The 23,423-nt window shown below is 44.0% G+C and overlaps 1 protein-coding gene across 1 annotated transcript in view; it reads left to right on the top strand.

Annotated features, from left to right (window-relative positions):
• The window catches only part of LOC130284953 (putative methyltransferase DDB_G0268948), a 126,891-nt gene that overhangs the window by 74,608 nt on the left and 28,860 nt on the right, over positions 1 to 23,423 (top strand). The window contains exons 3-6 of the mRNA XM_056535936.1: positions 1,058 to 1,221; positions 1,315 to 1,528; positions 5,231 to 5,331; positions 12,632 to 12,769. Of these exons, the coding sequence (XP_056391911.1) occupies positions 1,058 to 1,221; positions 1,315 to 1,528; positions 5,231 to 5,331; positions 12,632 to 12,769 (617 nt within the window). The remainder of the gene's footprint in view (positions 1 to 1,057; positions 1,222 to 1,314; positions 1,529 to 5,230; positions 5,332 to 12,631; positions 12,770 to 23,423) is intronic.

The following is a 23,423-nucleotide window of genomic DNA, read 5'->3' as shown; positions in this document are numbered from 1 at the left end:
CAGCGTTCCTGGGGGGGGGTGACGAAATTGCCACCTACCCATAGATACAGAGGGTAATAGGGGGTGTATTCTCCACCCCCTATCACCTTGTATCTCCGGGTCAGCGGGTCACATGTGACCCGCTTCACCGGAATAGCTGAAAATCCCAAGAGTGAATTCACTTGCGATTTTCGGCGATCGCCTACATGGGGGGGTCTGATGACCCCCCTGGGCATTGGCGCGGGGTGCCTGCTGATCAGTATCAGCAGTCACCCCAGTCCGGTCCGAAATTCCCACGGGCATACAGGTACGCCCTTGGTCCTTAAGTACCAGGGAGCAAAGGCGTACGTGTACGCCCTTGGTCCTTAAGGGGTTAAGTCCAATATTGATGATTTTTGGTCATATCACATCCCATAAAAAATGAAATAAAAAGGGATCAAAAAGGAACAAAAACTAAAGATCATGGTGCAAAACAAATAGCCCTCATACAGTCATTTATACAAAAAATGAGAAAGCTCTAGTGGGTCAGAATAGGGAAATGTAAAAAATACTTATTTTGTTAAAAAAAAAGTTTGACCAAAAAAAAAAAACAACCACATACAATAATAGAAAAGCATGTATGTATAGGTATTATTTATTTGCATTGACCCACAAAATAAAGAGAGCATGTCATTTTTACCAAAGTGCACTGCCTAAAAAAAATGAAACTCCCCAAAAGTTGCTCTTTGCCGTTTTCTTTTTAATTTCCTGTCGCAAACAATATTTTGATTGTGTCATACATTTTATGGTAAAATGAAAGCCGTCATCACAAAGTACAATTGGTTGTACAAAAAACAAGCCCTCATATGGGTCTGTGGATGGAAAATAAATAAATAAAGTTTAAAAAGTTTAGGGGGGGGATCAAAATATAAAAATTGGCTGTTTCCTCAAGGCCAACCTGGGCTATGTTCTTAAGGGGTTAAGTGGGGGGAAAAAACACATACCAACTGATAATTTTATGTACTTGCCATATACAGTTGCTAGTATAATAAGCATATAATATTGTATGTGGAACAATACACTCTGCCCTTCTCTATAGACAGATGGGAGGCCTCTTGCAATGGCGCTGGATGTTGGTTGTGGGACTGGACGGTATACTTTGCCTCTAGCTCCTCACTTCAAGAAGGTTGTTGGGATAGATATCAGTGAATCCCAAATAAATGTGGCTAAACAAAATACTTCTTTGGATAATGTGTCGTACATGTGAGTATTACACTGGATTAACTGAATTCTGATGATATAATGAGGATTGGATCGTATCTGTCACATTGGTAATCGTCTCTCTTCTGTTTATAGGGTGGCTGCAGCTGAGAAGTTACCCATGGAGAATAATTCTGTGGACCTGGTGAATGCCGCTCTTGCTGCTCATTGGTTCACAGCAGAAACATTTACCAGTGAGGCAGCTCGAGTATTGAAGACAGAAGGATGCCTGGCTGTTCACGCTTTTTATCCGTACACTGTAATTGAATACAAGGATTTGTCACATGAGTTAAATGTAGTAATGTCAGAGGTAACATACTCTTGAACATTTGGTACAATGGGGGACATGTATCAAAGATTTTACCCCTGTTTTGTGTGTATTTTTTTGCTGCAAATTTTGCGCAAGCCCTTTTTTTGCGCATTTTTTTGCGCACGTTTTGGTAGAGCATGTCCTCCAGATGTGGCCGAAACAGGGTACCTTGGAGTGACATCTATAGTACACATGGATTTATTAACTGCACACTTTTCCTTTGCACCAAAAATTTTGACGCAAGTGCGTCTTTTTCCCCGCAAATATAAGCCAACTTTAACTGCAATCCTTTCTATTTCTGAAGGAAAGTACTACTAAGGAACCACCAGAATGCTATCACTTTCCGATCTCAATTCCTCATGTGGTTTGCTTTATATTGCTTTATATTTTTACTTCTTGGTTATTCCAAAGCACTTTTAAAATAATTTGCATATAGAATATTTGTTTCCAGTTCAGTTATTCATTAGATCACTTGTATATTGTTATTTTATGATCCAACAATTTAATACATTTACGTAGGAAATGTTTGATAGCTTACTTATCATTGATCAAGCTCCGTCACATTAAAATAGCTTTGTAATCCACTTAACACTGTAGATCATTCTCCTTTTATTTTTAAAATTTACTGCTTTCCGTTATACTTTTCCCCAGCGCCCGGTAAGATGGTGGCTATCACTGATAGCCAACCACCCCCCCCCCCCCCGGCCAAATCTGACTAGCTGATAGCAGCGCGGTGTGTGAGTCCGGATCACGGGATCGGGACACACACCGCTCTGCGAAGTGTCCCTTACCCATCCCCCAGCGTCACTTACCCAGCCATGCGGTGTCCCGAGCGGTCCCGGCGCGAGCGGCGTCCTCCAGGTGGTCCCGGGGGTGGTGCGTCCCCGTGGTGAGTTTGCAGCAGCAGGGCGGCATCTTCATTGGCAGCAGTGAGATCGCCGTAAAGCGATCTCACTGCTGCCTCTGGGAGTTTCAAAACTGCAACTCCCAGCATGCCCAGACAGCCTTTGGCTTTCTGGGCATGCTGGGAGTTGTAGTTTTGCAGCATCTGGAGGGCCACAGTTTGGAGACCACTGTATAATGGTCTCCAATCTGTGCTCTTCCAGATGTTCCAAAATTACAAATCTCAGCATGCCCACTCTGTCGAGGCATGCTGGGAGTTGTAGTTCTATAACATCTGGAAGACCACAGATTGGAGACCTTTATACAGTGGTCTACAAACTGTGGACCTCCAGCTGTTGCAAAACTACAACTCCCAGCATGCCCAGACTGCCCAAGCATGCTGGAAGTTGTAGTTCATCAACATCTGACCCTTCAGATATTGCCGAAATACAACTTCCAGCATGTCTGGCCATGCTGGGATTTATAGTTTTGTAACAGCTGGAGGCACACTAGTTGGGAAACATTGTTCGTTTCCTAACTCTTTTTCCCAACCCGTGTGCCTCCAGCTGTGCCTCCAAACTATAACGCCCAGCATGCACTGACAGACCATGCATGCTGGGAATTGAAGTTGTGCAACAGCTGGAGGCACACTGGTTTGGAAACACTAAGTTAAGTAAAAAACTTTCAAGTGTTTTGCAACCAGTGTGCCTTCAGCTGTTGCATAACTACAACCCTCAGCATGCATGGACTGCCAAAGGGCATGCTGGGAGTTGTAGCAGTATGCCTCCAGCTGTTGCATAACTACAAGTTCCAGCATGTCCTTCTGCTGTCACTGCATGCTGAGATTTGAAGTTTTTGCAACAGCTGAAGGCACACTGGTTGCGAAACACTGAGTCTGTTTCCGTGTTTCGCAACCAGTGTGCCTCCAGCTGTTGCTAAACTACAACTCCCAGCATGCACGGACAGCCAAAGGGCATGCTCGGAGTTGTAGTTTTGCAACAGCTGGATGTTTCCCCCCCCCCCCTCCCCCCAATGTGAATGGACAGGGTACACTCACATGGGCGGAGGTTTACAGGGAGTGCTGCAAGATTGAGATGCAGCAAACTCGCTGTGAACCCCGCCCATGTGACTGCACCCTAAAAACACTACACTACACTACACTTAAATAAAATAAGTAAAAAACACTATATATACACATACCGCTACACAGCCCCCCTCCCCTCCCCAATAAATATGAACAACGTCTGGTACGGCACTGTTTCCAAAATGGAGCCTCCAGCTGTTGCAAAACAACAACTCCCAGTATTGCCGGACAGCCATTGACTGTCCAGGCATGTTGGGAGTTTTGCAACAGCTGGAGGTGCCCTGTTTGGGAAACACTGGCATAGAATACCCCTGTGTCCACCCCTATGCAAAACCCTAATTTAGGCCTCAAATGCGCATGGCGGTCTCTCACTTTGGAGAACTGTCGTATTTCAAGGCAACAGTTTAGGGACACATATGGGGTATCGCCGTACTCGGGAGAAATTGCCTTACAGATTTTGGGGGGCTTTTTCTCCTTTTACCCATTATGAAAAGGAACAGTTGGAGTCTACACCAGCATGTTAGTGTATAAAAATAAAATTATTTACACTGACATGCAGGTATTGCTGCATACTTTACATTTTCACAAGAGGTAAATGGGGAAAAAAGATCCCCATTTTTTGGGACACAATTTAGCCAGAGTACGGAGATACCACATATGTGGGCGCAAAGTGCTCTGGGGGCGCACAACAAGGCCCATAAGGTAGAGTGCACCATGTACATTTGAGGTGATTTGCACAGGGGTGTCACAGATGTTAAATGAAGAATAAGGACATTGGTATAATTGATGTGTTATAATTGGGTGCAAAAAGTGGTTTTATTGTGAGATTAAAACTCTACATAATGAAGAAAAAAATTTCTAAAACTTATAACGAGGACACATTTACTGTTTAGGTGCAGATACGCTGCAGACAAAACTCCTACTAAATAGAGCTGCGGTGTAAATTTATGCTCTGAGGAGAATTCTAAATTTAAACGCAATTCAAGAAAGTAGCTGCACAAGAATGATAAATTTTACGCAGCTGCGCCAAATTTAGACAACAGGCAGAGGGGTAAAAAACTTCTATTATACACTGGAAATGATACATGTCCCCCAATGAGTATAGAATTGATACACCTATTATTCTAATACTGGAATTCTGATGAGTTATATTCACTTTAATTCACTTTAGCTTGTCTTGACATTTTGTTTCTTATCTTTCTATAAATTGCTTCTGTAAAGGGAAATTTGTGAATCAACTTGAAATAGCCTCAAGTGTCATGTTAATGGCTCCAGAGTCTGCTCCAAATGGCATTGACTTGTGTTGTAATTAGAGATGAGCGAACTTACAGTAAATTCGATTCGTCACGAACTTCTCCGCTCGACAGTTGATGACTTTTCCTGCATAAATTAGTTCAGCTTTCCGGGGCTCCGGTGGGCTGGAAAAGGTGGATACCATCCTAGGAGTCTCTTTCCTAGGACTGTATCCACCTTTTCCAGCCCACCGGAGCATCTGAAGGCTGAACTAATTTACGCAGGAAAAGTCATCAACTGCCGAGCCGAGAAGTTCGTGACGTATCGAATTTACTGTAAGTTCGCTCATCTCTAGTTGTAATTTTGGGGGCCTGTTATATTAGGGGCTCATTGCTTGCAGAGCCTTGGCCCACAGTATTACAGTATTATGATTCAGTCAGACCCTGACAAAAATATCATTAATACATAGATTTTTTTCATGCATGATTGTATTGATTTTTTAGGTGTGGGATACTTTATTTCAGCATAAAGTTCAAAGTCTAGAGCACATGTTTTCTCAATACCATAATATATATGAGGCTATTCTGCTAAAAGACAAAGAATGGTAAGTTTTTCCTAATTTGCTGTTTGCATTTGATGCAGTTTCTAATGTTGTTTTGGTGCAAAAGTAAATCCAGAAGGAATGAGAAGTCAGTGGCATTGATAGTTGGGTGCAGGGGGTGCAGACCACACTGGGTGACACAACGAAGCGGGGTGACACCCAGGGGAATTGCAAACACCATGGCTGTATCTACCACTGGTGACAGGAATTGTTTTCTTTTTTTTTTTTAAATACCCTTCCCCTCCAGACTTTCTAGAAAGATGTGTGTTTCCAGTAGTGAAGGGGAAGGGAGCGCACAAGGACCGCATGACACATACAGTGAGGAAGAGGACCGCTAATTTCCTCCCTCTAGTTGCCCTTGAGCACAGAAATTTGACACATACACAAAGCCACACTGCTGAGCAGGCAGCAGGGCTGTACAAGTAAATAGCAAGTAACATATGAATACCTGGAATGGAGGTTGTGAGGTGAGTTCATCATGGTGTTGAACTCTGGCTGCTCCTATCTTATCACTTATTGTTATCTTATCCCATTGTTTATTCCAGCAAGCCTGGAAGCTCAACCCTAAGGGCCCATTTACACAGTGGAATGTGTACCCAGAAAAATTCCTGGCGAACATCCAGCAGGCACCCGCAGGACCTTTCAGAATTACATCTCCAAGTGGATTGAACAGTTAGTTCTGCAGAGTCCAACATTTGAATTTCCTTGGCAAATGTTTTAACCATGAAAATTCTGGCATGTGCACGGTGCGGCAGAATCCTATTAAAAACAACTGAAGTCTGCTGCAACGGAATCTCTGAGCAGAATTTTTCTGCAGAAATTCCTCCGTGTGAATGGGGCTTTACACTGCCTGTCTATAGTTTCTATAGGAAGCCAGATTCTCCTGGCTTTCTGGAATAATTCATGAAAAAAGACAGGAGCATCCAGAGAAGGGAAAGGAGAAACTTTTAGGGGGAGATTTATCAAAACCTGTGTAAAGGAAAAGTTGCCTAGTTTCCCATAGCAACCAATCAGCTTGCTTCTTTCATTTTTAACAAGGCCTCTGGAAAATGAAAGAAGTGATCTGATTAGTTGCTATGGGCAACTGGGCAACTTTTCTTTTGCACAGGTTTTGATGAATCTCCCCCTTAATGTGTGCCATTTACATTTATATAGCAGAAAGTACTTTCCTCTCCAAACCCTTTTGTCCACCTCCCCCAGCCCCTCTTGTCCTCTTCAAACTTCGTTCTCATCTTCACCCCTCTGTCCTCCTCCAGATTCCTCAGTACTCCTCCAGACTCCTCTCTCCTTCTACAGACTCTTCTGTCCTTCTCCAGACACCTCTGTCCTCCAGACCCCTCTGTCCTCCCTCAGACCCCTCTGTCCTTCTCCAGACCCCTCTGTCCTCCACAGACAAATTACAGAAAGCAGGGTGAGGTTTAGCATGTGCTATGTGAAGGAAAGAGCAAAATCCTAAGAAATCTGGGACTGTGAACCTGCAAGCTGCTCAACCAGTCTGCCTGCTGAAGATAATCCAAGCTGTGTTGTTGTATGTCCTTGGTGCTGCAGTGTAATCTCCCTTCTACCCTCCCTTTTAGCTTGTTGGTAACAGTTGCAAGTCACAACTAGGTATAGCTCCTCCTGCTGAGCTGCTCCTGTGTCGTTCCTTTTATCTCAGCACTGTTCTGTGTAAATTATCCTTCAGCATAGAGCAGCCTTTCATTGAACTTTCTTTAGCACTATGTAATGCCATAGCAAAGAAGAATATTTGCTGTGATTGGCCAGAAAAGTAAAGGAAAGGAAGTCTATGTATGTGCTCCTCTGGCAAGCAGCCCAGCTCTGGCCCCCTTCCCTCCTTAAATTGAAAGAATGAAAAATAGCTGTGCATCATGGAGGGAACTCTCAGGGGCTTAACAACAGCAAGAGCCCAAACTCTTGAGATTTATTCTAACAAAAGCATGCAAGTTTATTAAAAAAAAAAAAAACTATTTTAAACAGGTACACATAAAAAAAAAAAATTGAACAGAAAACTGCATGTTTGGCTCCAGCCTAAGCATAGGTTCAAATTGTTATAGGCCATATGTGTGCTATATATGTTGGCATACCGGCAGAATGGTGTTTGGCTGTATACTCCTATGTATCCTAGCCATGCTCGTTCATTTCAATGGACTGAATTTACTATTGATAATGGTTGGTCCATTCCTGTATACCCAAAGGAAAAAAGGAGCTATTTTACACACTTGAGTGCTAAATGTATATAAATCTTTATTATTGCAAAAAGCAGAACATACAATAAAATTCATTAAAAAGACAGGGAGGAATACACAACAAAAATGACGGCAGCCTGGGACTATGGTATATGAAGTATTAAGCCAAGTGAAGCATATGACAGGAAGGCTAAATCATAATTATAGATTCATAGCAGCAATATGTGCGATATATAAGTATTTAGCACCAATATGTCACCGGAGCCGGAGGAAGGGCAAGGGACGGAGGCGCACGTGGCACAAACAACACAGCGCGAATGCACACATGTAGTGTACATAACAGGTAGAGTGGTGACATCTAGTGGAGGTTTAATACACTGCATCTCAATGACAATATATAGAAGAGACCATATAGCAGCAAATGAGTATTTGTAATATATAGCAGCACACAGACAAAAAGAATTATAATGCATAGTGAAAAAATATTTCATAATAAATAAATAGATAAAAAATTTAATATATAATTGAAGTGACAAATCATAAGTGAAAGTGAATAAAGTGCAAGTGACAATAGTGAATACACGTGAACATGTAGAAAATAATAAACTATAAATAGTTATTAATAGTAATTGATAATGATGAAAATCATGTATATACAAAAATATATATGTGAAGAATATGAAAAATTATGAAAAAAGTTGATAATACATGTGTTTAATGCAGACTGGAAGGTGCAGTGCACATGCGCATGCCAGTGTGCAAAATGTGGTTTATGTGAAAATAATGAATGTAAAGTGAATAAAAATGGTTATATAAAAAGGCAATTCATATGGTACCAAGACCACAACTGATGTAAATTAGCTGCATGTATTAAATGGTACATGTAGTACAAACCAAAAGAAAAATATAAAAATAATTTTTATATAAAAAAAATTATAAGATGTATAATCCTGTGTAGCCAATAAATCCTAATATGAACAAATAGATATACATCATCAATGGGCCCTAGAAAATAGATAGAGTGATTAAAATAATGTTTAAAAACAACAAATTAAAACCAAACATTCATGAAGGAAACCAACTGGGAAAGGGCTTAAATGGTCAGAGAAACACTCAAAGAAAAAGGCAAAAAACTTAGCACTTCATTGAGGCCTGCAGGTTGTAGCGTGTTTAAACGCCAGATCCACCTGGCTTCACATTGAGCTAATTGTTTGCTCATATCACCTCCATGCATATCTGATATGATGCTGTCGATACCTCGAATCCGGAGCAGAGAAGCATCACAATTATGGATCTTCTTAAAATGTTTAGTTATAGGTTTAAGGTCATCAATTGACTCCGCAGTGCATGCCAGGTTGATGTGTTCACGAGTCCGTATCTTCAAAGCACGAGTTGTTAAGCCGACATAAATCATAGGGCAAAGGCAAGTCGCATAATATATGACAAATTTAGTCAAGCATGTAATATGACGTCTGATCGTGTATTTTCTTGATCCAGCAGAGTCTGTAAAATCAAGAGCATGCTCAATGTTAGGGCACGCCACACAACGACCACAAGGTGTGCATCCCATTTTTGTATTAGTGGCCCCAAAGAAATTTGATGATATAGGATTGTATTCACTTTTCACCAGAACATTTTTTCGATTTTTTGCACATCGTGCAGTGATTGCTGGTTTTGGGGACACATAATGCTGAAGGAACGGATCTACTGTGAGAATGGACCAGTATTTCTCCATGGTCTGTCTCATGCGAGACCATTGTGTGTGTTACTTAGTTATAAAGCGTACCTGGTACATTGGCTTGGGCTTTGAAGTCTTCTTCCGAAGAGCATATTCTTAGAGCACGAAAGTATTGTCCATATGATACAGCCTTAATTATATGCTGCTGGTGAGAAGATGAAGCATGTAAATAATTGTTGACAGACATTTTTTTCCGGAACATATCAGTCTGAAGATTGCCATTAGCATCACGTTGAATGGTCACATACAGAAAATCTATTTGGTCAAAGGCATAAATGTAAGTGACCTTGATATTTTTGGAGTTGTTATTTAAAAAAGACATGAAGGAACATAACTGAAAAGAATCACCCTGCCAAATCATGAGGACGTCGTCAACTCGTGCTTTGAAGATACGGACTTGTGAACACATATGTGACATCAACACATATGTGACATCAACAACCTGGCATGCACTGCGGAGTCGATTGATATTTATTTATTACTAGCTGAATACCCGGCGTTGCCCGGTTTTTCCTTCCTAATCCTTGTTGGGAAGGAAAATAAACAAAGGAGGAAGCTTTTGACTTCATATCCCGTCCTCATATATTGTTGTCATATCCCAACCCCATATCCTGTCCTCATATCCTGACCTCCTATCCCGTCATCATATCCCAACCTCATATCCCATCCTCACATCTCGTCCTCATATCCCGACCTCCTATCCCGAACACTTATCCCAACCTCCTATCCCATCCTCCTATCCGGACCTCCTATACTATCCTCCTATCCCGACCTCCGATCCCCACCTCCTATCCCGACCTCCTATCCTGACCCCCTATCCCGACCTCCTATCTCAACCTCCTATCTCAACCTCCTATCTCAACCTCCTATCCTGACCTCCTATCCCGTCCTCCTATCCCGTCCTCCTATCTCGACCTCCTATCCCGACCTCCTATCTTGTCATCCTATCCCGTCCTCCTATCCCGTCCTCCTATCCCGTCCTCCTATCTCGACCTCCTATCTCGACCTCCTATCTCGACCTCCTATCTCTACCTCCTATCCCATCCTCCTATCCCATCCTCCTATCCCATCCTCCTATCTCGACCTCCTATCCCGACCTCCTATCCTGACCTCCTATCTCGACCTCCTATCTCGACCTTCTATTCTGTCCTTCTATCCCTTCCTTCTATCTCAACCCCCTATCCTGTCGTCCTATCTCGACCTCTTATCCCGACCTCCTATCTCAACCTCCTATCCCGTCCTCCTATCCCGTCCTCCTATCTCGACCTCCTAGCCCGACCTCCTATCTCGACCTCTTATCCCGTCCTCCTATCCCGTCCTCCTATCTCCGCCTCATATCCGGTCCTCATATCCCGACGTCCTAACTCGAGCTCCTATCCCGACCATCCCGTCCTCCTATCTTGACCTCCTATCTTGATCTCCTATCTCGACCTCCCATCCCGTCCTCATATTCCGACCTGTAATATGGGTACCAGGTATTGAAATATCTCCAGCTGTACAGAAGTTATGTGAGAATATACATTTCCCACTGATTTGCATGGGACTTTAAACAAAACCCCTGACCTTCACAAATGGGGGTAGTTAAGGGTTAAATTAAGTATCCTATATTTTAAGTGGACATATAAGTAACATGTGACCAAGTATTATCGAAATATCTACAGCCGTTTGGAAGTTATGCAGTAACATATATTTCCCATAGATTTGTATAGGACTTTAAACATAAACCCCACCCCTGGCAAATGGGGGTAAGTAAGGGTTAAATCACCTAGCCTATGTTTGTTGTTGACATATAAGTAACATGTGTGCCAAGTTTCATGTTAATATCTTTAGCCGTTTGGAAGTTTTTGTGGAACATACATACACACACACACGTTGAGTTATATATATATATATATATATATATATATATATATATATATATATAGATGACATATTTTGTCACTATGCATTATAATTCTTCTTGTCTGTGTGCTGCTATATATTACAAATACTCATTATGTGCTGCTATATGGTCTCTTCTATATATTGTCATTGAGATGCAATGTATTAAACCTCCACTAGATGTCGCCACTCTACCTGTTATGCACACTACATGTGTGCATTCGCACTGTGTTGTTTGGGCCACGCGCACCCCCGTCCCTTGCCCTGCTCCCAGCTCCGGTGACGTGTTGCTGCGGGGGGTTGTCATGTGATGTGTCACGTGATGTCTGTGCGGCGCGCGTACCCGGAAGTTCGGGTTGCTGGATCTGCCGGGCGCTCGCGTGTGTCAGTGCAACAGGTGAGACATATTCCACTAAGGCTTCTATGAAATCTGTGGTTGGCCCACATTTGAAACTTAAACCTGCGCTCATTTGGATGCCAACACCCCCGGACGAAGGTCTTAGGACTGAAACACGTGTTGGCGTGGCGGCATCCTGGCACTCCCTGACTCTCAAAGTTTGTGTGGTTGGTATCCATGAGATTTTTTACTGTACTATGTATGTAGCTAAATCTGCAGCAATACATCTGATATCATAGTTTGCACTTGCACTTTACCGTTATTTATTATTGCTTTAGTGTTGTATGCATATATTGCATAGACTACTGTTATATATCTATGTATTGCACACATTGCTGCTAAATACTTATATATCGCACATATTGCTGCTATGTATCTATAATTATGATTTAGCCTTCCTGCCATATGATTCACTTGGTTTAATACTTTATATACCATAGTACCAGGCTGCCGTCATTTTTGTTGTGTATTCCTCCCTGTCTTTTTAATTAATTTTATTGTATGTTCTGCTTTTTGCAATAATAAAGATTTATATACATTTGGCACTCGTGTGTAAAATAGCTCCTTTTTTTCCTTTGGGTATATTATATCTGTATGGAGTCTATATTATAGGCCTTTGCATATATATTACTGGGTAGCTGTGTCATAGATTTATCTCCTTTTTGGTCATATAATTGTTTATAGGTAGCCAGGGTTTCTTGGCACCATTATAAATTTTCTGATTTAAATTTATACAATACATGTGCAGTTTTTCCCTATAGGTGTGCGACAATTGCATGTTTTCTGTATTTGTATATTGGTCCGTTCCTGATATACTGCTAATTACTGTATACTGTTTATATTACAGCCCCTTGTCAAATAAACCATGGGAAGTGTTTAAAACACATAATAAATGTGTCTTAAAATGCCCAGGACATGCCAAGAAGTGCCAATTTTTGCAGTATTGGGTAGGGTGCTGAATAGGTATGTGAGAAATGTAAGCAAGCATATCATGATGGGAAGTCGCATAATCTGAAAACATTTCTACATGTTAATTGAAATATCCCATTCTGTACATGTTACCAGATAAGTCTACTATAAGCAGACATTCTTCTCTTACAGGATTAGAGATATACCAGTGAAAATTCAGATGTCCATTCCTGAACTTATTGGATTTATCCAGTCAGTTGTTTTGTATCAGGTATTCGTGGCTAAAGATTCGAAAAGAGCAGAACAACTTCTTATACAAGCGGAAAAAAGGTGAAATAAAATACCAATTTTTATGTTAATCTGTTCGTTGATTCATGTTAAAGGGGTAGTCTGGAGATTTCTTTTTCTAACTGTGCTCAGGGTGCAGTTGTCACGATGCCGGCTGGCAGGTGGTGGATCCTCTGTGCCAGAGAGGGATTGGCGTGGACCGTGCTAGAGGATCGGTTCTAAGTCACTACTGGTTTTCACCAGAGCCCGCCGCAAAGCGGGATGGTCTTGCTGCGGCGGTAGTGACCAGGTCGTATCCCCTAGCAACGGCTCAACCTCTCTGGCTGCTGAAGATAGGCGCGGTACAAGGGAGTAGACAGAAGCAAGGTCGGACGTAGCAGAAGGTCGGGGCAGGCAGCAAGGATCGTAGTCAGGGGCAACGGCAGAAGGTCTGGAATCACAGGCAAGGAACACACAAGGAACGCTTTCACTGGCACTAGGGCAACAAGATCCGGCGAGGGAGTGAAGGGGAAGTGAGGTGATATAGGGAAGTGCACAGGTGTAAACACTAATTGGAACCACTGCACCAATCAGCGGTGCAGTGGCCCTTTAAATCGCAAAGACCCGGCGCGCGCGCGCCCTAGGGAGCGGGGCCGCGCGCGCCGGGACAGAACTGACGGGGAGCGAGTAAGGTACGGGAGCCGGGGTGCGCATCGCGAGCGGGCGCTACCCGCATCGCGAATCGCATCCCGGCCGGAGGTGGTAACGCAGCGCCCCGGGTCCGTGGAACCGACCGGGGCGCTGCAGTGAGGGAAGTGTAGCGAGCGCTCCGGGGAGGAGCGGGGACCCGGAGCGCTCGGCGTAACAGTACCCCCCCCCTTGGGTCTCCCCCTCTTCTTGGGGCCTGAGAACCTGAGGATCAGACTTTTGTCCAGGATATTGTCCTCAGGTTCCCAGGACCTCTCTTCTGGACCACAACCCTCCCAATCCACTAAAAAAAAAGTTCTTCCCCTGACCTTTTTAGAGGCCAAAATCTCTTTGACAGAGAAGATGTCCGAGGAGCCGGAAACAGGAGTGGGAGGAACAGATTTAGGAGAAAAACGGTTGAGGATGAGAGGTTTAAGAAGAGAGACGTGAAAGGCATTAGGGATACGAAGAGAAGGAGGAAGAAGAAGTTTGTAAGAGACAGGATTAATTTGACACAAAACTTTAAAAGGACCAAGATAGCGTGGTCCCAACTTATAGCTCGGGACACGGAAACGGACATATTTAGCGGAGAGCCATACCTTGTCTCCAGGGGAAAAAATGGGAGGAGCTCTTCTTTTCTTATCTGCGAATCTCTTCATGCGAGAAGAAGCCTGTAAGAGAGAATTTTGGGTCTCTTTCCATATGGTGGAAAGATCACGAGAAATTTCATCCACAGCGGGCAGACCAGAGGGCAAGGGGGTAGGGAGGGGGGGAAGAGGGTGACGGCCGTACACCACGAAAAACGGAGATTTGGAGGAAGATTCAGAGATTCTGAAATTATACGAGAATTCGGCCCAAGGTAGAAGATCTGCCCAGTCATCCTGGCGGGAGGAAACAAAATGTCGTAAATAGTCACCCAAGATCTGGTTAATTCTCTCTACTTGTCCATTGGATTGAGGATGGTATGCAGAAGAAAAATTTAATTTAATCTTGAGTTGTTTACAGAGAGCCCTCCAGAATTTAGACACAAATTGGACGCCTCTATCCGAGACGATCTGTGTAGGCAACCCGTGAAGACGAAAAATGTGTACAAAAAATTGTTTAGCCAACTGAGGCGCTGAAGGAAGACCAGGAAGAGGGATGAAATGTGCCATTTTGGAGAATCGATCAACGACCACCCAAATAACAGTGTTGCCATGGGATGGGGGTAAGTCAGTAATAAAATCCATACCAATCAGAGACCAAGGTTGTTCGGGGACAGGTAGAGGATGAAGAAAACCAGCGGGCTTCTGGCGAGGAGTCTTATCCCGGGCACAGATAGTGCAGGCTCGCACAAAGTCCACCACATCAGTCTCTAGAGTCGGCCACCAATAGAAGCGAGAGATGAGTTGCACAGATTTCTTGATGCCCGCATGACCTGCGAGATGGGAGGAGTGACCCCATTTGAGGATCCCAAGGCGTTGGCGTGGAGAAACAAAGGTCTTTCCTGGAGGAGTTTGCCTGATGGAGGCTGGAGAAGTGGAAATCAGGCAGTCAGGAGGAATGATGTGTTGAGGAGAGAGTTCAATTTCAGAGGCATCTGAGGAACGAGAGAGAGCATCGGCCCTAATGTTCTTATCAGCAGGCCGAAAGTGAATTTCAAAATTAAATCGGGCAAAGAACAGAGACCACCTGGCCTGACGAGGATTCAGCCGTTGGGCAGACTGGAGGTAGGAGAGGTTCTTGTGATCGGTGTAAATAATAACTGGAAATCTTGATCCCTCCAGCAGATGCCTCCATTCCTCAAGTGCTAATTTAATGGCTAGAAGCTCTCGATCCCCGATGGAGTAGTTCCTCTCCGCCGGAGAGAAGGTCCTGGAAAAAAAACCACAAGTAACAGCATGCCCGGAAGAGTTTTTTTGTAGAAGGACAGCTCCAGCTCCCACTGAGGAGGCATCAACCTCCAATAGGAAGGGTTTAGATGGGTCAGGTCTGGAGAGCACGGGAGCCGAAGAAAAGGCAGACTTGAGTCGTTTAAAGGCGTCTTCCGCTTGAGGAGGCCAAGACTTGGGATCGGCATTTTTTTTTGTTAAAGCCACAATAGGAGCCACAATGGTAGAAAAATGTGGAATAAATTGCCTGTAATAATTGGCGAACCCCAAAAAACGTTGGATGGCACGGAGTCCGGAGGGGCGTGGCCAATCTAAGACGGCAGAGAGTTTATCTGGGTCCATTTGTAGTCCCTGGCCAGAGACCAAGTATCCTAGAAAAGGAAGAGATTGGCATTCAAACAGACATTTCTCTATTTTGGCATAGAGTTGATTATCACGAAGTCTCTGAAGAACCATACGGACATGCTGGCGGTGTTCTTCAAGATTGGCAGAAAAAATCAGGATATCGTCCAGATATACAACAACACAGGAGTATAGGAGATCACGAAAAATTTCATTAACAAAGTCTTGGAAGACGGCAGGGGCGTTGCATAGACCAAAGGGCATGACCAGATACTCAAAGTGTCCATCTCTGGTGTTAAATGCCGTTTTCCATTCATCCCCCTCTCTGATGCGGATGAGATTATAAGCACCTCTTAAGTCCAGTTTGGTAAAAATATGGGCACCTTGGAGACGATCAAAGAGTTCAGAGATGAGGGGTAGGGGGTAGCGGTTCTTAACCGTGATTTTATTAAGACCGCGGTAGTCAATGCAAGGACGTAGAGAGCCATCTTTTTTGGACACAAAGAAAAATCCGGCTCCGGCAGGAGAGGAGGATTTACGGATAAAGCCCTTTTTTAAATTTTCTTGGACGTATTCAGACATGGCAAGAGTCTCTGGGACGGACAGAGGATAGATTCTGCCCCGGGGTGGAGTAGTGCCCGGGAGGAGGTCAATGGGACAATCATAAGGCCTGTGAGGAGGTAGAGTCTCAGCTTGTTTTTTGCAAAAAACGTCCGCAAAGTCCATATAGGCCTTAGGGAGACCGGTTACATGAGGAAGCACAGGGACACGGCAAGGTTTACTGGGAACCGGTTTTAAGCAGTCCTTGGAACAAGAGGGCCCCCAACTCTTGATCTCCCCAGTGGACCAATCCAGGATTGGGGAATGGAGTTGAAGCCAGGGAAGTCCAAGAAGGATTTCAGAAGTGCAATTGGGGAGGACCAACAGTTCAATCCTCTCGTGATGAGATCCGATGCACATTAGAAGGGGCTCCGTGCGGAAACGTATAGTACAGTCCAATCTTTCATTGTTTACACAATTGATGTAGAGGGGTCTGGCGAGACTGGTCACCGGGATGTTGAACCTGTTGACGAGAGAGGCTAAGATAAAATTTCCTGCAGATCCAGAGTCCAAGAAGGCCACAGCAGAGAAGGAGAAGGCAGAGGCAGACATCCGCACAGGTACAGTAAGACGTGGAGAAGCAGAGTAGACATCAAGGACTGTCTCACTTTTGTGCGGAGTCAGCGGACGTCTTTCCAGGCGGGGAGGACGGATAGGACAATCCTTCAGGAAGTGTTCGGTACTAGCACAGTACAGGCAGAGATTCTCCATGCGGCGTCGTGTCCTCTCTTGGGGTGTCAGGCGAGACCGGTCGACCTGCATAGCCTCCACAGCGGGAGGCACAGGAACAGATTGCAGGGGACCAGAGGAGAGAGGAGCCGGGGAGAAGAAACGCCTCGTGCGAACAGAGTCCATATCCTGGCGGAGCTCCTGACGCCGTTCGGAAAAACGCATGTCAATGCGAGTGGCAAGATGGATGAGTTCATGTAGGTTAGCAGGGATTTCTCGTGCGGCCAGAACATCTTTAATGTTGCTGGATAGGCCTTTTTTAAAGGTCGCGCAGAGTGCCTCATTATTCCAGGATAATTCTGAAGCAAGGGTACGGAACTGTACGGCATACTCGCCAACGGAAGAATTACCCTGGACCAGGTTCAACAGGGCAGTCTCAGCAGAAGAGGCTCGGGCAGGTTCCTCAAAGACACTTCGAATTTCCGAGAAGAAGGAGTGTACAGAGGCAGTGACGGGGTCATTGCGGTCCCAGAGCGGTGTGGCCCAAGCCAGGGCTTTTCCAGACAGCAGGCTGACTACGAAAGCCACCTTAGACCTTTCAGTGGGGAACTGGTCCGACATCATCTCCAAGTGTAATGAACATTGGGAAAGAAAGCCACGGCAAAACTTAGAGTCCCCATCAAATTTATCCGGCAAGGATAGTCGTATTCCAGAAGCGGCCACTCGCTGCGGAGGAGGTACAGGAGCTGGCGGAGGAGATGATTGCTGGAGCTGTGGTAGTAACTGTTGTAGCATAACAGTCAGTTGAGACAGCTGTTGGCCTTGTTGCGCAATCTGTTGTGACTGCTGGGCGACCACCGTGGTGAGGTCAGCGACAACTGGCAGAGGAACTTCAGCGGGATCCATGGCCGGATCTACTGTCACGATGCCGGCTGGCAGGTGGTGGATCCTCTGTGCCAGAGAGGGATTGGCGTGGACCGTGCTAGAGGATCGGTTCTAAGTCACTACTGGTTTTCACCAGAGCCCGCCGCAAAGCGGGATGGTCTTGCTGCGGCGGTAGTGACCAGGTCGTATCCCCTAGCAACGGCTCAACCTCTCTGGCTGCTGAAGATAGGCGCGGTACAAGGGAGTAGACAGAAGCAAGGTCGGACGTAGCAGAAGGTCGGGGCAGGCAGCAAGGATCGTAGTCAGGGGCAACGGCAGAAGGTCTGGAATCACAGGCAAGGAACACACAAGGAACGCTTTCACTGGCACTAGGGCAACAAGATCCGGCGAGGGAGTGAAGGGGAAGTGAGGTGATATAGGGAAGTGCACAGGTGTAAACACTAATTGGAACCACTGCACCAATCAGCGGTGCAGTGGCCCTTTAAATCGCAAAGACCCGGCGCGCGCGCGCCCTAGGGAGCGGGGCCGCGCGCGCCGGGACAGAACTGACGGGGAGCGAGTAAGGTACGGGAGCCGGGGTGCGCATCGCGAGCGGGCGCTACCCGCATCGCGAATCGCATCCCGGCCGGAGGTGGTAACGCAGCGCCCCGGGTCCGTGGAACCGACCGGGGCGCTGCAGTGAGGGAAGTGTAGCGAGCGCTCCGGGGAGGAGCGGGGACCCGGAGCGCTCGGCGTAACAGCAGTTAATTAGAAAAAGTTTATTTGTTATTGGGGAAAGCTAAAATGCCATGTTTTTCTCTATGTAACATTATTATTAATTCACCCCCACCCTGAAGTATAAGAAATAAATCAGAGTTATCCTCTGATTTGTCTTTATACTTCAGGGTTGTGGTGGAGTATTATTGATCATGCTCCATTGGAAAAAAAAAAGAAGGCAATTTAGGTCACTCATTGCTTTGTCAAAACAATGAGTAGACAGAGTACAAAGACAGAAATAACTTTTAGGCCATATCCTTTATTGGTATTGTCATGACCAACTGGGTGGACAGGGAGAGTGAGCACTAAGCTGTCCCTAGTAACACTCTCCTTGCCTACTTGCCCATCCACCCTAAACGGTTGATCCACAACTTGGAGCCGGTCCCTACCTGCGATAAAGTGAATGGCGTAAAAACAAATAAAATACATAGTCAGTCACAGGCCAGAAACAGAAACCAAAAACAACCAGACAACCAAATATACCAGACAGGATACAAATACTAACAGGGCAAAATATAAACAGGCAAACTGATCAGGAACATAGGACACTGTTCACAAACATACAAGTACAAAAGACAAAGATCAGATCGACCAAACAGGATATAAATATAGAACACTGTTCACACTGAACAAACTAACAAACAGATTAGGTCCAGAACATAAAACAGGAAAAACGGATGAGTCTGCATCGACTCCGTGAGCAAACAGGAATAAAAACTCAATCCCCCCAGAAAACTTCCAGAAAACATGGGAATGTCTTGATACTAGAACTCAATCTCCCAGACTCCACCATGGAGCATGGAGATATCGTGTACTAAATCTCAATTCCCCAAAGTTCCATTAAAAGGTCACAGGGATGTCATGTTACAAAAACTCATAAAACGGATACAAGAAAACTAAGTGTGAACAGCGACGTAGCAGAACAAAAATGCAATCCTAAAAAACTGACTAATGTAATACAGACTAAAATCTACTAAACAAGACTAATTGACCATGGCTAAAAACTCAGATAAAATATTGCAAGATAAATACAAAGTAAATGCTCAAGTAGACTTGGAAGTGTATAGCACAATAACCAGCAACTAGAATGCAGACTGAGCTGGAGATACATAGACACATCCGCATTGCAATTGGGGGAAAGGATTAACTCTTCCACGCCTGGAAGAAAAGCACAGAAAACAGATAAAGCATGAAAAACAAGGTCTGAACAGGGCCTAAAACGGAAAAATGCAAAAACAAATAAACGGATACTACAGGTATATTGAGTATAAAGACACAACAACAAAGCTACACAGCCTGCGTTCTCCTATAGTTGTTTTTCAGACATTTCGACCTTATATTATATACATATATATATATATATATATATACCCAGCACAATATATATATATATATATATATATATATATATATATAGCCAGCACAACTACCTAATACATGGGACAAGCTGCTGTGGCAAATACAAAGTAAACAAAAAAGAAGGTTGCCCCAGCACTCTTGGTTAAAAAATGGAGGCTCTTAGCGCACTTTTTGATCAAAATGTTTCCCCTATCCACCACATGGAGGTGGCCTCACTTCGGATGGGACCCTAACACACTTATTCTACTCACCTCTACTGGGCATATAGCCTCTGACTGCTATGCAATTAGGGGGAGTGGCACCCTCCCTGTTCACAGAAGTTTTTTTTACATTGATAGTGGATCCTGCATGTCACCCAGTAAGAGGCCATATGCCCAGCAGAGGTGAGTAGAATAAGCATGTTAGGGTCCCATCCGAAATGAGGCCGCATGGTGGATGGGGGACATGTTTTGATCATAAAGTACGCTAAGAGCCTCCATCTTTTGACCAAGAGTGCTTCTGCAACCTTCATATATATATATATATATATATATATATATATATATATATAGGAAAAATATTGGGAACCTTTAAAACTTGACTTTTATTCCATCCTACTTAAATATTAAACAATAATAAAAAATTATACAATCAGCATATGACCGCCACCAGTGTCTAAGAGTCTTTACATCCGAAATTGTGACAGGGCAGTGCCGTCACACAAAAACAAAGTCCATCAGTTATTCAGACCTTCTCCATGCTGTTACACGTATCTGTCTTCATGTTTCCTTTATATGCTTCCACGTATGTGGCCCCATACAAAATTGTACACTGCTCACATTGATGGTCATTCAAGTAGGAGTTAGGACCTCTAGCCACACTTTCCAGACACTATTACATATGAGTCCTTGATAATACAAAGTCTTTATTCCACTTTCGTCGATATTTATAATATAAATGTCTGATGTATCCAGGCACTCAGTATAAGTTCACATTCTCATGCGGTATTTGACATCCATAATCCTGCGCTTCCGAATGTGCTAATTGTTTGCATGTACAGATGCCAGGTACTTATTCACTTACACTTGCATACTTCAGTGTTTAGTATGTTTTATAGTTCTTGGAGTTAGTACACATCTGGAGCACTCTCTTAAGCTCATGCATATCATTTTACAAAGAAATGAGAAAGAATACACAATTATTACACAAGTTTAAAGACAGGAAACGTGATAAGATCCTAAGAGACCACCTGGATTATCAACAAGGCAGGATCTTTGACTGAGGTAGTCAAAAACCAGTAAGGCTCAAGAACAGACCTAAGAAGAAACAACCCAGTGACATGTGGACCACAGATTTTGATTCAAGCCGTTCAGACGAAGCTTCAGGCCCTCCTGGAGATAAAGCTACCAGCCAGAAGGGTGTCGGCCATTTAGAAAGCCTGTAGAAAGCCTCTACACCCGATTCCCACAGTATGTGGGGGTCCGGGTGGTACGAGAATTTCTGTCAGATCTAAACCAGGAGGAAGATTTATGTCAGATCTAAACCAGGAGGAGATGGTACCAACAAGACTCAGGAACGGCGATGGACATGTCGTTCGCGTGCTCGTTTGCAAATCTGTATTTAGCAGGCTTTGAGAAGAAATATATTTTTATGGAAAGTAATCCATTCCTGAGTATCGCAGCCATCTCTAGTTATATGGACGACATTTTTGTCGTCTGGTCTGGATCAGAAATTCAATTTGAATCTTTTGTTAAACTACCTAAACCAGAACAAGGATATGAATATAAAATTTACGTTAGTGTTTGGCGGTACTACTTTTGAATATCTTGATGTGAGGGTGGAAATGGGAGATCAGGAATGGAGTATGAGTGGATATAGAAAACCCATGGCAGTAAATTCTCTGCTCCATTTTGATAGTTTCCATCCCCCTCACATCAAAAGATCAGTGCCATACAGCCAATTTGTAAGACTAAAAAGGCTCAATACTACATCTGATTCCTTTGAATTACAGGCAAAGGAATTGGCAGGTCATCTGGTCGACAGGGAGTACCCTGGCAAGATCGTGGAGGAGGCATACAATAAAGCTAAAGAATGGAGTGAAAAAAAATTCCTAAAAAAGAAGAAAATGGATAGATTTGTTTTTTCATTTAGGCACTCCCCGACGAATGCCAGTGTACAAGCTGCGATCAGACGGCATTGGCACTTAATAGAAAACGATGAAGTTTTAGAAAATGCAGCAAGAGGTCATCCACTATTTTCTGATTGAAAAAACAAGACATTAGATAGTCTCCTTGGCACTAACCAATTTGTCAGTCCCTCCAGTAACTGGTTACGTCAGCTTAAAATTCCGGGTAACTTTAAATGTAAGCAATGTGCATTTTGTCATCATACTTTGTTGTGTATGTCCTGACATGCCGTGTGGCAGATTTTATTTGGGTAAAACCATTAGAAATCTGTATGTTAGAGTGAGAGAACACTTTAGATCTGTCACTACGGGGTTAGAATGTACACGACTAATTGAACATATTAGGAAAGAACATGGAGGAGATGGAGGAGTTTTAAAATTTTCTGGTCTGGAAGTGGTTAATACTGAAAAAAATGGAGGGGATCGAGATAAGTAGATCCTGAGGACAGATGTGATGAGTCCACTTGGCCTCAACAACAAATTGGATATGAGTGTCTTTTTGTAAAAAAGTTTGGTTTTAATATTTGTATTAAAGGGGTACTCCGGTGAAAATCTTTTTTCTTTTAAATCAACTGGTGGCAGAAAGTTAAACATATTTGTAAATTACTTCTATTACAAAATCTTAATCCTTCCTGTACTTATTAGCTGCTGAATACTACAGAGGAAATTCATCTTTTTGGATTGCCCTCTGATGACATCACGAGCACAGTTCTCTCTGCTGACATTATTATAATAATAATACCGCTTTATTTATTGTTGTCCTTAGTGGGATTTGAACCCAAGTCCCCAGCACTGCATGGCAGCAGTGCTAACCACTGAGCCACCATGCTGCCCTTAGCATTCATCTGCTATGCATGGTTGCTAAAATGGACAGTGATGTCAGCAGAGAGCACTGTGCTCGTGATGTCATCAGTGTTCCAAAAAGAAAGGAATTTCCTCTGTAGCATTCAGCAGCTAATAAGTACTGGAAGGATTAAGATTTTTTAATAGAAGTAATTCACAAATATGTTTAACTTTCTGCCACCAGTTGATTTAAAAGAAAAAAAGGTTTTCACCGGAGTACCCCTTTAACCCCTTAAGGACGCAGGACGTAAATGTACGTCCTGGTGAGGTGGTACTTAACGCACCAGGACGTACATTTACGTCCTGTGCATAACCGCGGGCATCGGAGCGATGCCCGCGTCATGCGCGGCTGATCCCGGCTGCTGATCGCAGCCAGGGACCCGCCGGCAATGGCCGACGCCCGCGATCTCGCGGGCGTCCGCCATTAACCCCTCAGGTGCCGGGATCAATACAGATCCCGGCATCTGCAGCAGTTCGCCATTTAAATGAACGATCGGATCGCCCGCAGCGCTGCTGCGGGGATCCGATCATTCATAACGCC

This window comes from Hyla sarda, chromosome 8 (assembly GCF_029499605.1).
Source record: "Hyla sarda isolate aHylSar1 chromosome 8, aHylSar1.hap1, whole genome shotgun sequence".
Lineage (NCBI taxonomy): Eukaryota > Metazoa > Chordata > Amphibia > Anura > Hylidae > Hyla > Hyla sarda.
This window is presented reverse-complemented; position numbering and strand designations above follow the sequence as displayed.